Source organism: Phaseolus vulgaris, chromosome 5, assembly GCF_000499845.2.
Source record: "Phaseolus vulgaris cultivar G19833 chromosome 5, P. vulgaris v2.0, whole genome shotgun sequence".
Lineage (NCBI taxonomy): Eukaryota > Viridiplantae > Streptophyta > Magnoliopsida > Fabales > Fabaceae > Phaseolus > Phaseolus vulgaris.
This window is the reverse complement of record NC_023755.2, coordinates 36,589,523-36,605,621: the sequence shown is the minus strand read 5'-3', so window position 1 is coordinate 36,605,621 and position 16,099 is coordinate 36,589,523. Positions and strand designations below refer to the sequence as shown.

The window sequence follows — 16,099 nt, the reverse complement described above, 5'->3', positions numbered from 1 at the left end:
TCCGATTTTAGATTTTTGGTTATCCTTTTGTTCCTCGAAACCTAGTTAGAAGAATATAGCTAGGAAATGTGGTTCAAGAGTGATAATGGACCCTGTGATATAATTCCAATTCCAAGAGTAGGAGGACATATATGACTTTAGGTCTTTGACCCTTCCCACACGTCCTTGACTTACACACCGAAGGCCAAAGAGAGACAATAAATATCATAATCATGAGCGGATAAAAAGACACCAAATGCAAATACCAAACCAATTTCTTAAAAGAAATGGTGAAATAAAAACAGTCAAAACACTTTATAAAACAATTTTATTTAATAAACACATACAAAAAGAGTATGTTTAAAAAATACGTTGAAGAGCATATTTTTAATAATTTATATAATTTAATTGAGTATATGTTAAAGTATGTGAAAAAGAAAAGTCCCGTGGTGGCAAAAAGAAAAACAGAAAATGATGGAATGACGGAATTGGTAAAATGGTATGAAAATGGAAAATAAAAGGTGGTTCCAGCAGTGTTCGAGGGCCTTTTCAATTTCCGTCAGTCCACCCTCTCTCTCTCATTCTTTCTTTCTTTCTCTTCTCTCTCCTGGCGAACTGTTTTTGGGTCTAGATCAACCGTAACACACAACTGAATTGTTTCTCCTACTCGGTTCTCCGTTCGACGTTCCGCAATTCGGAGCTCAAGATCACCGACCGTTCAAAATCCGCGTTGGATCGGATCGAATCCGCAACCGAATTGAGTTTGGGGATCTGAAGAGAAGAGAGGGATCTGTGAGCGCCATAGGTGATGGCGATGTCGGGGATGCGAGGACTCTCCGTGTTTATAAGCGATATTCGCAATTGCCAGAACAAGGAGCAGGAGAGGCTTCGTGTGGACAAGGAACTCGGCAACATACGCACGCGCTTCAAAAATGAGAAGGTTCGGTTAGGGTTTCTCTTCTCCTTTCAGCTTTTTCCACTTAGTTCCTGTTGTTTCTGCACCGTTTCTCGCTGGTTCTGTTGCTCGAGATTTTGTTTGTTATCACCTCGAGAGGCAGTGGAAACCTAGAAAGTTGTAATTGATGACCTCTTGGCAGTGTCGGGATTGGTGTTTAAAATTGATAGAGGAAAATTAGGTATCGGACGTGCTTTGAATGGTGAAATGAGTTGGACTTTAGCGAGTTTGTGATGTGTGGACCTGAGATTTGTACTGGTTTACAGCTGCGTGAAAAACGAAGGTTTTCATGATAGTTTAGTTGTTGACGAGTATATGGAAAAATTAGCAATAAGCTGAAATTGTAAGGGTTATAGAGTGTTCTGTACAGTTAGGTATCCGTTCTTGGTTTAGGTGTTAAGTTATTCTGATGTGTTCACTTATAATAATGTCCGTTTGGCTGCAACATTGAAGATGACATAGAAGGGCAGCTGGTATCGATCGATTTAATAGCTCATGTGTAGATATTTATGTGCTAGAAGGTAAGTTCTTCTCAGTTTAAACAGATACAGTACTAAGTAGATCTAATACATTGCAAGTAGCGTAGTTTATTTCTAAAATAAATTCTGGTGCCCATTTTGTTAGTGTGGCAAAGAATGATTGGAAGCCTGTATCTCTAAGGTAGGAATTGACTTCAAATATACTATAATTTGTTCGGCTATTATATTATTATATCTGTCATCAGACTTTGTTATGTGTTTTATAACCTCTATAGATGCATCTATCTTTCTTCTAACTTAATTTCAGTAAGTTCCAATCTAGAAGATGGTCCTGGCCTTGCATTCTGATGGTTAAAATTTGCTATTGCATAAAATCAAGTAGTGAAGTGGATGAGTTTAGTATTGTTCCTGAAAGGATTCTTACTATTTGGTTTTAGGGCGTAACTTAATCCCACATGAATACAACACAGTAACTAAATACTGAAAAGCTAGAATGAAAATGCAATATTTTCTATGTCAGTTAGTTAGAGAGTAAATATTCAATGTTGGAAACACCGTCAATCCAATTTCATTTGTTTTTTCCTACTACCTTTTAGCATTTTACCTTAACTAAGATCTAGTCTATCGATTGATGGAGGAATTCCCTAGATTAATAATACTCAATTCTTGCCACATCAATTCTCTTTAGTTTCTAAAACCTAATTAATTTTGTTCTTGAGTTCTAAGAAGAATAAAGACATTGATAATTTATGGTGTCTATGTTACTCACAAAAAATCCCCCTCAACAGTATTTATAGAAAATTAATGATTATGGTATTTTTAGCATGTTCTTAGACAGGTCATATATAAATTTTCCATCCTCCTAACAACCCACAAGATTGTAAATGACCAATTCAGTATCATTAAGTTTAACACTCAGTTGAATAGAAGGAAACTTAAATGAAATTGAAATCCAAATAAATTATCATTCAAACCAAGCTGTCTTCGTTCTAACAGAAAATTATTGATCCTAAATAATGGAAGAAAAAAATAAAATTGTAAACTTATACCATTATTGATTGTGACTTTTCCTTTGGAGCTTTCTAGTTCTATTCTAACCTGAAGCGCAAATTCTCTTTATGCAAGCTCCCCATCTGACAACTCTCTCTCTCTATAAAATCTCATTTATATTAGGTGGGAGTCATTTTTCCTGATTTGTTTTGGATTTTTGGTGCTCTAATCCTTCTAGGCCTATAGCTCCTTAATTTTCAGATAAGGAGATGGTTTGTTTGATTCTCTCCAATATGAACTTGGAGATTTGAGTAAGATTTTGAGCTTATGTACTCTTTGTTTCTCTACTTTCTCCATAATATCTCTTATAAAAATATTCTGGAATATACCTGAAAAGCCAAATTAAACGTGAAAATGTATGGAAGAGGAACTAACTCAAAATCCAAAAATATAATCTAAAATAAGCTCAGTTGAAAATTCTGATAAATAGGAACCAAAGGTGTGTGCGATTTTGCAGCACATCATTTTCTTAGCACAAGAATCAACATATGTGTAGTCAATTTGTGTGTTTGGGTCACTTTGACACAGTCACACGCATATCTGTATGTTTCCAAATGTGTGGCTCTGAATACAATTTTGTAACAGAAATTGATGATCTATGACTCTGAGGATTGCAATGTCATTGCCGACTGGCAAACTAAAACATTTAGTATTGATTATTTATTATAAACAGTACCCAATGATGGAATTTCATTTTACCATCACCTTCAATGGGTTATGAACTAGTTTCTAAATATGAGGAACCTTTCACATTAAAGAGTTCTTCTAGCATTGGACTGTGGTATTGGATGCAGAATACTGTTGTTTGACTTTTGCCTTTGCTGCACAACTCTTTGTTGGGATCTGCTTTTATCCTTGCCAACATAGTTCTTCCTTAACACTCTAATGGTGCCTATGGTTTTTATTATAAACTGTCATTTTTTTGGCTCAAATGGAATCATATAATCACACCAGAGGGTTTCAGAACTATCAATTTACTAATTGATTTTCTTTATTTTTCAGTCACAATTGTAACTCCTGGAGCCAAAGTTGGTTTAATTGTGTCCTGAAATCTGTTTTATTTGTTATTTCTTCTATATTTGTTGTTTTGGATATTTTTTTTTCCTATATATCTGTTAAACTACCCTTTTAATTATAGAAAAATGAGTTTCTGAAATTTATTTTTTTTGATTTTTTAAATCCTTTATTTTTATTTATTTTGTTGACTTTCTGCTTTTAGAGCAGAAGGGTTTTCTAATTTTTGTTTTCCCTTTCCAAAACTGTCTTTATCTCAATGCTTTGGTTTGTTTATATATTCCGGTTTTTCCTGAAAGTAAAATATATCTACTCATCTATTACTCAAGTTCCATCAATTTGTTCTTGCTGTTATTCAAAACAACATTGATGTCTTACACTTATGAATGGCTGTATTTAATTTGTTTTACCTTTGGTTCTGCTGTAGGCTCTGACACCATACGAGAAAAAGAAATATGTTTGGAAAATGCTTTATATATACATGCTTGGCTATGATGTGGATTTTGGTCACATGGAAGCTGTTTCCCTTATATCTGCCCCAAAGTATCCTGAAAAACAGGTATTTTGTTCTCCTCCGTGATGCCTTTTTGTAATGTTTTGTTACTCTCTGCTGATATATACATTACTCCATTGTTTTAGAGCGTTGTTTCAGTTTCAGTTCATTTCCATGTTTACCTAGCAGAGAAAATATCTATAGACTGTGAAGAAGGAATTCTAATATCCTCATAAATGACTGCAGGTTGGGTACATTGTAACTTCAAGTTTGCTTAATGAAAATCATGACTTTCTTAGGTTGGCTATAAATACAGTGCGCAATGATATCATTGGTCGTAATGAAACCTTCCAGTGTCTAGCATTGACTATGGTATGGTAATACCTTTCCTAGAATTGCTCGTCATATTGATCATTTAATGGTATTACTTTTTTAGTATCTTTAAAGGTACTAAGAAGAAGTCTTTCAACAAGTTTTGCAATTTGTGGTGGACTTTCTCTTCTAATCATTTTACCATCCTCTGGTGATTATGTTCCATTAAAATCTTTTAATTGTTAATATGAACCTTCAATGAATATATAATTTATAAAGTAATAAAATGTCCACATTAGATGACTCTTTAAGTTTTTTTCTTTTATCATTGTGGTTTCAATGTATGTGAGCAAAAGGGTTATCTTGTAGGTTGGAAATATTGGTGGGAGAGAATTTGCTGAGTCCTTAGCACCTGATGTGCAGAAGTTGCTGGTAAGAAATTATTGCATTATTGTTAAATAGGTGGCTTTATTGGAAAATATTGATCTTAACTGCATTTTGTGATCTAGATATCAAGCAGTTGCAGACCACTTGTCCGAAAAAAAGCTGCATTGTGTTTGCTGCGTCTGTACAGGAAAAACCCTGATGTTGTCAACGTAGATGGATGGTAAATCTCAATGTAATTATGCTAGTATGCACTTTTTTCTTTATGTTTTTTCTTCAAAGAGCTTATTTCTCAACCTTCTACCTTAAGGGCGGATCGGATGGCACAACTTTTGGATGAACGAGACCTTGGTGTTTTGACATCTTCTATGAGTCTTCTTGTTGCATTAGTATCAAACAACCACGAGGCGTATTGGAGTTGTCTTCCCAAGTGTATCAAAACTTTAGAGCGGCTTGCTAGGAACCAGGATATCCCTCAAGAATACACTTACTATGGTATCCCGTCTCCCTGGCTTCAGGTTTGTGAACTTTTCTTTTTGTCTAATATATATGTTTTTCGATTGGCATTGGTTTAAGGAAGGTTTTGAAATTCTTTCAGCTTGCTTTCTATTATCGAGAACCAAGTGCTGTACTAAATTTTTCGTTTTATCCAGCATGCAAACCTCCTTTTATTCTTTTACCAATTTTTACTTAATGTAGGTCAAAACAATGAGGGCTCTTCAATATTTTCCTACAATTGAAGATCCTAATGCCAGGAGGTCACTGTTTGAGGTTTGTCAGATCACATTGAAATGTCCAAAACTTTTGTTTATTAGATAACAATTTTACCCAAGCCTTGATTTATTATTTCAGGTCTTACAAAGGATACTGATGGGAACTGATGTTGTAAAAAATGTGAACAAAAATAATGCATCCCATGCTGTTCTTTTTGAAGCCCTTGCTCTGGTATGTTTATTGTGCTATACTATATTGTAAACAAACAACCGCATTTTTGTTCTTTACACTGATCACTCTATATGGCATTAACCTGCATGTGTAAATGATAATCCAATGATTATGAATTTTACTGGTCAAACTAATTGAAACCATTGCACAGTTAACCCCAACTTTTTACATTGTACTTCTAGCAATTTTTATGTTAAATGCTTCTTTTTCATTTGTGAATTCACTTCTCAAGTAGACATATTCTCATGTGCTTAAATAATATAAGTGGGACTCTGATATTACTCTGTACTATTTTACCCTAAGCGCACCATATATCGCGTACCAAACTTCAAAGAGGGAAATGAAATGCCATTTCATTGTACATATATTTTTCTTCTCTTTTTCTATATTTGATTGGTTGTCTTCATTTCTATGCACATCTTTGTAAGAATGCTTATAGTGTGCATATGGGGGTTCTGTAGGTTTCCTTAATTCTTCATATAGAGATGCATGTAGTGAAGTTGGTGGCTGTTACACCCCTCCCAATTTACTCAAAAGGAACTTTTTCTCACAATGAGATGTTGTAATTATTGTCTCTATTCTGATTGTTCTCTTCAGGTGATGCATCTTGATGCTGAAAAAGAGATGATGTCTCAATGTGTTGCTCTTCTTGGAAAATTTATTGCTGTCCGTGAACCAAACATTCGGTATCTTGGCTTGGTAAGTTGTGGCCACATTTCACTGCATATTTATCTTTTCTTTCTGTTTGAAAGGAGGGACAAAAATTGCATGGCCAATATTCTGTGGTAGATTTCATTACAGTTTAGAAGGCTTTGGTGGTATTGGTTGGTTGTCATAATGCAATGTTGCAGTTCATAACATATATGCTATTACGGTGCAGGAGAATATGACTAGAATGTTGATGGTTACTGATGTACAAGATATCATAAAAAGACATCAAGCTCAGATTATTACCTCATTGAAAGATCCTGACATCAGGTTACATGTTTTATTCTATATGTTAACATCATTGATCCTGTATATATCATCACTGAATTATTTGCATTCAGAACCCAGTCTTTACTTATTGGTATATAAAGTGGGCCAGTTAAATATAGGATGCCCATTCATTGATTCACTGTTGTTACATTCCTGCTGACCTTGCTACAAATTTAAATGGAATTGAGATCAAAGGAGACACTTTCTTTTCAAGATATTGGTTTTAATTTTTATGGTCTCCTGTATTGTTAATGAGTGGATTATAAATTATTTTATTTGTTTTTTTCAAAATGGCAACCTGTATGTGAACGTTTATACTGTTTTCTAAACTAGTTTCCTTTAAAATGCAAATTTTTGTTAAATCTAGTTTCCTTTATACTGTATGTGAACGTTTATACTGTTTTCTAAACTAGATTCACTGTTGTTTCATTCTGAATGCCAATTTTTGTTAAATCTAGATTTTGTAACTGCATTTATCTACATGCAGTATTCGGAGGCGTGCTCTAGATTTGCTTTATGGCATGTGTGATGTTTCAAATGCAAAGGATATAGTTGAAGAACTACTGCAGGTATGGAGCTACTTCCAAACTAATTCATGCAATTTGAAAATCTATTGCTATGTAAACCCTACCAACTTCCCAACAGCCTCTTCATAGTACAATAAACAAAAGAAATAAATGTATTAACTGGGTATATAAAATGATTAGTTTGCGATTTCAACTGTTTTGTAGTATCTCAGCACCGCAGAGTTTGCAATGCGTGAGGAATTGTCACTTAAAGCTGCTATTCTAGCTGAGAAGTTTGCACCAGACCTTTCATGGTAATGTAATTGAACCTACTAAAGAAATTAAATAATAGTATTGTTACTGTAGCATAAATCTCATCATTGATTCTCATGATATGTAACTCCTGAACTGGTCATAAAGGTTACTTTCATACTGTTAGCCTCTAATGAAGTCTTAAAAAATGCAATATATAGTTTCTTCCTTCATAGTGCTAATAAATCTAGGACAACGATTCAGCTATTTTAGATGGGCAAATAAACAGATAGTTTGCCCTGACCTTGAAGAAAATCCCCCAACAGGCTCGAGTGCAAACCCAAGTATTGATATGTCACCCAATTATTAGTTTTAAGAGTGGTTTCATTATCATACATTTGATGAACTTTTTTTATAAAAAATTAAAAATTCAGTATAATTGATGTGTCCTTTCATCTTTTGCTGTAGCTTCTTTTCTATTACTTCTATTTTGAGGATGACCTGTATTCAACTTTTTCACTTGACTTTTTTGTCATAAAATATCTTGAGAAAAGACAGTATAATTATAAAATTCAAAATAACAGCCAACCCTGTTTATTGTCAATCAGAATTTTTCTATTGGCAAATACATGCAATTAATTTAGAAATTACTGGGGACGGCCTAGAGGAACTGCTAGATTGTGTTCTTTATGAACATGTGAGATGAACATAACTAAGTACTATACATTTTTCTGCAACTGTGAAGGGATTGCAAGATTTTGTTTATATAATTTTGTTCAGTATTAGTAAAATAGAAACAGTAAACCTGTCACCCTCTTACCTTAGAATAAAAAATCCCTAGTTATCTTAGATCAGAACTTATTATTGATGTAATATGTACATTGATATCATGCCATCCCTTTTTATACAGGTATGTTGACGTGATTCTTCAATTAATTGACAAGGCTGGGGATTTTGTTAGTGATGACATATGGTTTCGGGTGGTGCAGTTTGTTACAAACAATGAAGATTTACAGGTTTGTTTGAAACTTGTAGTGACTATGATGCTGCTCCCTAACATAGAAAACATTCACTAGGCATTTTATGTCTTTCTCAGCCTTATGCTGCGGCGAAAGCTCGAGAGTATCTTGACAAACCTGCTATACACGAGACAATGGTTAAGGTTTGTACTTTTACTTCCATTCTTTAATTATCTGGATGCTACTAGTTTGTATGGACAATATTTCTGCTAAGTGACACTTTCTTGAAGAGGGTTTCTAAACTGTAAAATGGGTAAGAAATATTTAATTATATTCGAGCAAAACAGAGACATCTTTGCGAAGTGGTTCCTTTAACTTGAACTTCCATAATCGCTTGAGGGATGCAAGAAGTATTTCTTTCTGTTATTATGGATTTTATGTAGTATTGTACTTTATATTGATTTGTTCGCAAATTGAAGTTTCATAATTTATATATTGATTTATTCACTGTTAAAAAGCAAGTACTTGTTTTAATTTCTATCTCGTACACTTCAACAGGTCAGTGCGTACATCCTTGGAGAGTTTGGACACCTTCTAGCCAGACGACCTGGGTGCAGTCCAAAGGAAATATTTGGCATTATACACGAGAAGCTTCCTACTGTATCGTAAGGGGAATCACAATCTACCTCATCTAATTTTTTAGTTGAAATCCAATTTTTCCAAGATACCTTACAAGATGTGCTTTATATTCAGGAATTCTACTATTTCTATTCTTTTGTCTACATATGCTAAAATTCTGATGCACAGTCAACCACCCGACCCTGAATTACAAAATCAGATATGGACAATATTTAAGAAGTGAGATTGACCTCTTCAGTGTTCAATTTCTTATTATCATGGTTTTTTATATAGTTCTTTATAAGGCCATAGGTTCTTCTAACCCATTTGCTCATGTTTAGATATGAAAGCTCAATTGAAGTTGAAATACAGCAAAGAGCTGTGGAATATTTTGCATTGAGTAGAAAAGGTGCAGCTCTAATGAATATATTGGCCGAAATGCCTAAATTCCCTGAACGACAGGTTTTCTTGCAATATTGATTCAGAGACAACTTGTTTGAAATTTGCACTATCACTTTTGATATATACTCATGGATTTTATACTCTTTCAAATTCAGTCTGCTTTGATTAAAAAGGCTGAAGACACTGAAGATACTGCAGAACAAAGTGCCATAAGGTTACGACAGCAGCAATCTCAAACATCAAATGCTTTGGTTGTAACTGAACAAAGTCATCCTAATGGAACTCTTCCTGTTGGCCAACTTAGCCTTGTAAAGATTCCCAGCATGAGCAGTGCGGTGGTTTGTTGTTTCACTCTGCTTTGTGTATCTTCACAAATGATTTTGGTCAACATGATTTCATCTTTAACTGTATAATGGTTCATCCTATTTCTTAGTTTCACTCCTGTTTTTTTTTTTTCTGAACAGGATGATACTTCAGCAGGTGAAAGATTATCCCAGGAAAACGGGACTTTGAGTAAAGTAGATTCTCAACCTCCTTCAGCAGATCTCCTTGTTGATCTCTTGGGTCCATTGGCTATTGAAGGCCCTCCCAGTAGCAATATCCACACCCGGTCAATCTCTTCTTCAGGATTGGAAGGAACTGTGGTTGAATCCACAGCCATAGTACCTGCTGGAGAACTGACCAACTCTGTGCAGGTACCTTGCATTAACTAGTAAAGTCTTTTGCTTAACTGGCTGTGCTAACTGAATACTAATGCAAAATTCCATTGGATATGGTTTTTTGGCATATTTTCTACATCTTATATTTTTCTACGCTTGATTATTATTGATGATGAACCACATTCTTTCAGCAAGACTTTCTTGGACAAATACAAATTTAGACCATCTAACTATTACTCTTTCACTAGACTCTCTTCTCTAGTGTTCAATATTAGAAGGATATTACTACAAATTTACTGGTCGGCATTGGAATATAACTTGCACGTTTTGTATGTGCAGCCAATTGGAAATATTGCTGAAAGATTTCATGCTTTGTGCATGAAAGATAGTGGTGTTCTATACGAGGATCCCTACATTCAGGTATTTTCTTCATTTATTTTGTAATGTTCTCTATTTTTTGTTTTAATTTGATCATGTATATTTGCATCTTAAACTTGTGTTCTTAGATTAAAATTTTTGTTTGCCCAGATTGGTATTAAGGCAGAATGGAGAGCTCACCTTGGGCATCTTGTTCTTTTCTTGGGAAACAAGAACACTTCTCCTCTTGTCTCTGTGCAAGCTTTAATATTGCCTCCCACACATTTGAAGATGGAACTCTCTCTAGTTCCAGAAACCATACCTCCCCGGGCACAAGTGAGAATCCTTTTGTTACTGTTGGTTTCTTTCAAATATTGTTATTTTGTTAATTTACATTTTCCCTCTTTTGATTGTATAGGTGCAATGCCCACTTGAGGTCATTAATCTCCATCCAAGCAGGGATGTCGCTGTTCTTGATTTCTCCTACATGTTTGGTAACGATAGGGTACTTAAATTTAAACTTATGTTTCATTTGTCTAATTTAAAAAATACATGCTTTGAAGGCTACTCCGAAAAGAAAATGCCAGTTGACTACTTTATGTTAAAACACACACTCACAAAAACAGAGAAGAAAAGGGAAAGAGAATAAGATGTGGTACTAAATTTGAAAATTTATTTCCCACACACATGTGCCGCAATACATCATCTCTCTAACCAACTTGAATTTGTCAGCCTTATGAGGCTTTTGTTAAAATATCAGCCACCTGTTCAATGGTACTGCAGTGTTTTAACTCCAGCTTTCCTTTACTGACTTGATCCCTTAAGAAATGAGATCTTGTCTCAATATGCTTGCTCCTTCCATGAGCAGTAGGATGTATACCCAAGCTTATGACTTGTTGTCTAGTAGCATCTTCATTTCAAGTTCTCAAGCCACAAGTTTTGACAAACTCCCATTGAAGACAATGCCACCACTGACTTCTTAGAACACCATGAAATAGGTGCTCCATACATTATAAACACAACCTGTTTGTAGCCAAATACTTCATCAAATATTACGATCATGTTTTGAAAACAACCCATATCCCAAAGTGCCATTCACATATCTCAATATCCTCTTTGGTTCAAACAAATGAGCAATACTTTGATGAACCCTAAATCTACTAATCAGCCCCACTCCATAAGCTATGCCAGGTCTATATCTGCACAAAAATCTCAATGAACCAACAATCTGCTTATACAAGGTTGCATTGAATACCTTTTCAGTTTCTTCCTTCTCTAACTTAATACCACAATCAACTAGTGTTTGGGAAGAATAACAATCCCAAAAAATAGGATAGCAAACTCAGATCTCTCACGTCAAACTAAAACATAATTCTCCTTTAAACTTGTCAATTTCTACACTGCATTGCTTTCAGTAACTAGTAGGTCGTCTACATAGAGGCAAATTAATATTAAATCACTTACAGTAGCTCTCACATAAAGTCCATATTTTGTTGTATGGTTGCTGAAACCCAACTGCAAAAGGAAGCAATCTATTTTTAAATTCCAGGCATGAGGGGCTTGTTTTAGCCCAACCCAAAGGAACTTGACTGTCATTTTATGCGGGAAAAGTTGTTGTCCAAGGGTGTTTGTTCCGAGTTTGCAAATCCAATGAGCAACTTGCACATGTGTTAACAAAATCCTTAAGGGGACCTCGGATTGAATTTATTTGTTCCAAGCTTGGTACATACAATTTGTATGCTCCAGCTTGAGAGGGATTGAATAGCTATTAAATATAGGTAGTTAGTTGTATTGGAAAACTGCTATATGAGTTGTTTACATATTAGCATTAATTTCTTGTACCTTTTGGTGTTCCCCATGTAATTTTCTTCTATAAATAACAAAGATCAGCTGAGATAATAAAATCTCTTAAGCTCTTTTTATTATATTTTCAGTCTTTAAGTGTTGTGATATTTTTTATCTCGTGGCCAAGATCGTACATTTCGACTCTTCCTTGTTGTGGCTGCTATTTGTCATTGGCTACTTCACCAATGACGTTGATCATGGTAACCTTGAGGAAGAGACTTACATAGAACAACCTTCTAGATTTGTTGCTATGGGAAGTATGGCAAAGTTTGTAAATGTGGATATCTCTATGGACTGAACCGATCATCTACAACATGGTTTGGTAAATTTAGTTATACTAAGCAAATCTTTGGATTGAAACAAAGTGAGATTGATCTTACAATTTTCTAGTGTCATACTTCCCCTGAAAAGTTTGTCTATCTAATTGTTTGTGTTCATAATATAGTTATCTAAGGAAATGATGTCTCTCGGATTTCTCAACTAAAAGAGCACTTATTCAGTCACTTTTTGACCAAAGATCTTGGCTATTTGAATACTTTACTGGTATTGAAGTGGCTCAATCAAAGAAAACATTGTAAATGCTCGAGTTTTTGGACGAGACAGTGCTAGAAAATTGCAAGCCCATTGATAGTTTATGTGCACCGAAATCAAAAGTTAATAGTGGGCTAAGGTGAAACCTCTTCAAATTCAAAGAGGTATTGGAGACTGGTGGGGAAACTCATTTATCTCACTATTGGAAGACCTAATACCTCTTGTGGAGTTGGAGTTGTTAGTCAATTCATGCATAATCCTCACATGGACCATTGAAATGTTGTGATTTCCATGATATGTCAAAAAGACTCCAAGACAAAGATTGTTGTATGAAGGCAAGGGAAATAATCAATTTTTAGTGTATTGTGATGCATATTGGGTTGGTTGTCCCATTGATAGGAGGTCCAACACTAGATTCTATGTGAATGGGAGGGAATACTATTTCTTGGAAAACAAGAAACAAAGTATTGTCTGATCTAGCAGAGAAGCTAAATATTTATCTATGGCTTTGGCCACCTAGGAACTTGTGTGGATTAAACAACTACTTCTAAAGTTGAAATTGAGCTGAAGAAACTATATTGTGATAATTAGGCTGCCTTTTTTATTGTCTTCACTGGGTTTCATGGGAGAACTGAACACAATGTTGGAGGCCAAATTACAATATATAAGTGGGGACAACTCTCACCTTACAAACCGGTTTTGTGAGGATGAGTTGAACTTAAACTTTTATAAAATAGTGTCAGAGCCTATCCTAGTGAGGTTTGTTGGGTCAATTGTGTCAGTTGATATCATGCCGTTGTTGGACTATTCATAAATATCTAGTCCCATGCACAAGATGTCAATGCTTTGGTGTGAGGGGATTGTGTTGGAGATCTCACGTTAGCTAGAGATAAAGCAAAATTACAGTATATAAGTGGGGGACTTTAAGAGAGCATAGAATTTAGTTTATACATTCCAAGCATAGTGCATACAATATTTATGATCTAGATTGAGGAGGAATGTTTAAATAGGTGATATTATTTTGTTGTACATCTTTTATAAAAGCTGTTTTTGTGTATACCTAGGTTTAGGAACATAGATATACTTGTAACTTAGGAGTCAAATTGTTGGTTTTTCTCTATTTATCTAGTACTTCCTCCTTGTTAAATAGAGGAAAACCAACAACATTTGTCGCCACATTAGTTCTTTTGCATCACTACATTGGTCCTAATGTTTTAATTATTAAATAGTCCTTCAAACATTTTTTTCCCAAATCTGTCCTTCAAAATTGATGGAAAGGGATTTTCTCTCTCTTCTTGAACAGAACAAGAAAAGTTTACCATTTTAATCAATGTTGCTTCATAGGTCAATGTCAAGCTTCGCCTACCTGCTGTCCTAAATAAATTTCTCCAACCTATATCTGTATCTGCGGAAGAGTTTTTCCCTCAATGGAGATCACTTCCTGGACCACCTTTGAAGCTTCAAGAAGTGGTATGTATCTGCATTATTTTTATTATTTTTTGTGGCAGATTTGCAGTTGCTTTACTGGCTTGTTCTTTATGGTTATCCAAACTTACATTCATCTTTCCTGTTGGTTTTGCAGATTAGAGGTGTTAGACCACTTCCACTGCTTGAAATGGCAAACTTATTCAACAGTTACCACTTGATTGTTTCCCCTGGCCTTGTATGATATTGAAGTTCCTCCTTTTACTTCTTTTTTATTTATCTTTCTTGATATTCTTAACTACTAATGTACATTATTTCTGCTATCTATCTAGGATCCCAATCCAAACAATCTTGTTGCGAGTACAACATTTTATTCAGAAAGTACTAGAGCAATGCTTTGTTTAGTAAGTCCGCAATCCCTACAAATAGTATAGTCGTCATTATAACTTGTTTGTTTTAGGTTTATCCCAGTCATTCATGATTAAATTAGTGATAACATTAGTTAAAGCTTGAGGTAGTTTTAAAGCTTTTATGTGAATGGTGTACACAGATAAGAATCGAGACAGATCCAGCAGACAGAACCCAGCTAAGAATGACAGTTGCTTCAGGGGACCCAACACTTACATTTGAGTACGTGATTAATTTTCTACTTTTTTACAACATGTTTTCTATAGATTGATTCTGAATACATCTTTTGCTGATAATTCTTATATTGGCTTGCAGGCTGAAGGAGTTCGTAAAGGAGCAATTAGTCAGCATTCCCACTCCCATCGCAGTTCGTCCGACGACACAGCCAACACCAACATCTCCACTGGCTCAACCCAGCAGTGCTCCTGCATCCATAACGGATCCTGGGGCAATGTTGGCTGCTCTTTTATGACAACATAAAGGTGTTCGTTCATTAATCATTACACATTTGTAAACCTCATCTACACAGCCTAACCCATGTTTCCCTCAAGTTAGTGAGGTGGATATACGAAATCATGATGCAAGGGCTGGCGGAATTACGAGTGAGCTTGGTTTGAGCAGGGATTTCTGGGTTGGTGGGCATTTTTGAGATTCTTTCTGCACAAAGTGTTTGTCCTTTAAGCCAGATTTTATATATCAGTTGGGCAAGGGTTCTCAGTTTTCTCATATTTTTCCCCTTCCCAGTTTCGCTGGATTGTTTGCGGTGCACCTCATAGCATGTAAGATATTGTCTTTGATAGAAACAATTGTAAGTTTGAAATTGTTATTTTGACATTACATATACAATAATAGCTTGTGAATTAAGGACATGCGCATTTTTGCTATCGATGCATTAGGGTTATTTTATGTTTATATAAAAATATTATGAAGCGTGTTATGCCGAAGCAAATACATCGAAATTTCCGTTGCCAGGTAGTCGTTGATTTATATTTACAGCAAGTCCAAAAGATGCTTTAATCATATTCTCTAAAACCCTAATAATTTGAATTATAATTTAAATAGTGAAAACTTTAGTAAACAAGAAGTTTCATAAATATTGAACTCAAACTCAATGTGTATTATAATATATGAAGAATTAAGATGAAGATAACTAAGATTTTCTCGGTATATAAGAGGTTAATCTAAGATTCAAAATAACTATTCGCACTTAAAAGAGCTTAAAATTTTAATCTGGTTATAGGAAAACTAGGTAATATTCAATGTGAAATTACGATTGTACGAATAAATTGATGACAAAAATCACAAATTCCTTGTATTAGGACGAATGCAATTATAATACCAATAAGCTCATGAACACTTAATTCGCAAAGCCTATATCTTATCCACTAGTATAGTAGCAGAATCTTAGAAAAGGTTATGAAATCCTAAAGCGCCTAGGGAAGCTGAATGAAAGCGGTTTTACAGTGCACAGTGTAAAGAATGACTGCCAATGGAACTCGGAAAGGGCAAAGGCATCTCAGTTTGAGCTAAAGATCCAAAGGTGAAGGC

General features: G+C 34.8%; 1 protein-coding gene across 2 annotated transcripts; it reads left to right on the top strand.

The window, feature by feature from the left end:
* Nucleotides 1-422: 422 nt before the first annotated feature.
* Nucleotides 423-15,420, top strand: LOC137835668 (AP-2 complex subunit alpha-1-like). 2 transcript variants are annotated; one of them, XM_068644274.1, is made up of 28 exons: nucleotides 426-919; nucleotides 3,905-4,036; nucleotides 4,217-4,342; nucleotides 4,652-4,714; nucleotides 4,792-4,889; nucleotides 4,977-5,184; nucleotides 5,366-5,437; nucleotides 5,519-5,611; nucleotides 6,209-6,310; nucleotides 6,492-6,589; nucleotides 7,077-7,158; nucleotides 7,321-7,409; nucleotides 8,258-8,363; nucleotides 8,444-8,509; nucleotides 8,865-8,971; nucleotides 9,060-9,164; nucleotides 9,266-9,386; nucleotides 9,482-9,664; nucleotides 9,791-10,021; nucleotides 10,325-10,405; nucleotides 10,514-10,678; nucleotides 10,761-10,847; nucleotides 14,063-14,188; nucleotides 14,301-14,381; nucleotides 14,476-14,547; nucleotides 14,694-14,773; nucleotides 14,867-15,033; nucleotides 15,107-15,420. In XM_068644274.1, exons 1-27 carry the CDS (start codon nucleotides 788-790, stop codon nucleotides 15,021-15,023), a joined length of 3,063 nt encoding a protein of 1,020 aa, XP_068500375.1. In that variant the 5' UTR covers nucleotides 426-787; the 3' UTR covers nucleotides 15,024-15,033; nucleotides 15,107-15,420. The 2 variants fall into 2 exon arrangements, with proteins under 2 accessions (XP_068500374.1, XP_068500375.1); XM_068644273.1 differs by having other exon boundaries at nucleotides 423-919; nucleotides 14,867-15,420.
* The last annotated feature ends 679 nt before the right edge of the window (nucleotides 15,421-16,099 follow it).

Bases quoted from the DNA above. Each gene is read 5' to 3' on its own strand.
- LOC137835668 (XM_068644273.1), top strand. From the start codon at position 788: ATGGCGATGTCGGGGATGCGAGGACTCTCCGTGTTTATAAGCGATATT. The intron at 5,438-5,518 runs GTTTGTCAGATC...TTATTATTTCAG, and splicing joins CCAGGAGGTCACTGTTTGAG to GTCTTACAAAGGATACTGAT. The intron at 8,972-9,059 runs GTAAGGGGAATC...CTTTATATTCAG, and splicing joins GAGAAGCTTCCTACTGTATC to GAATTCTACTATTTCTATTC.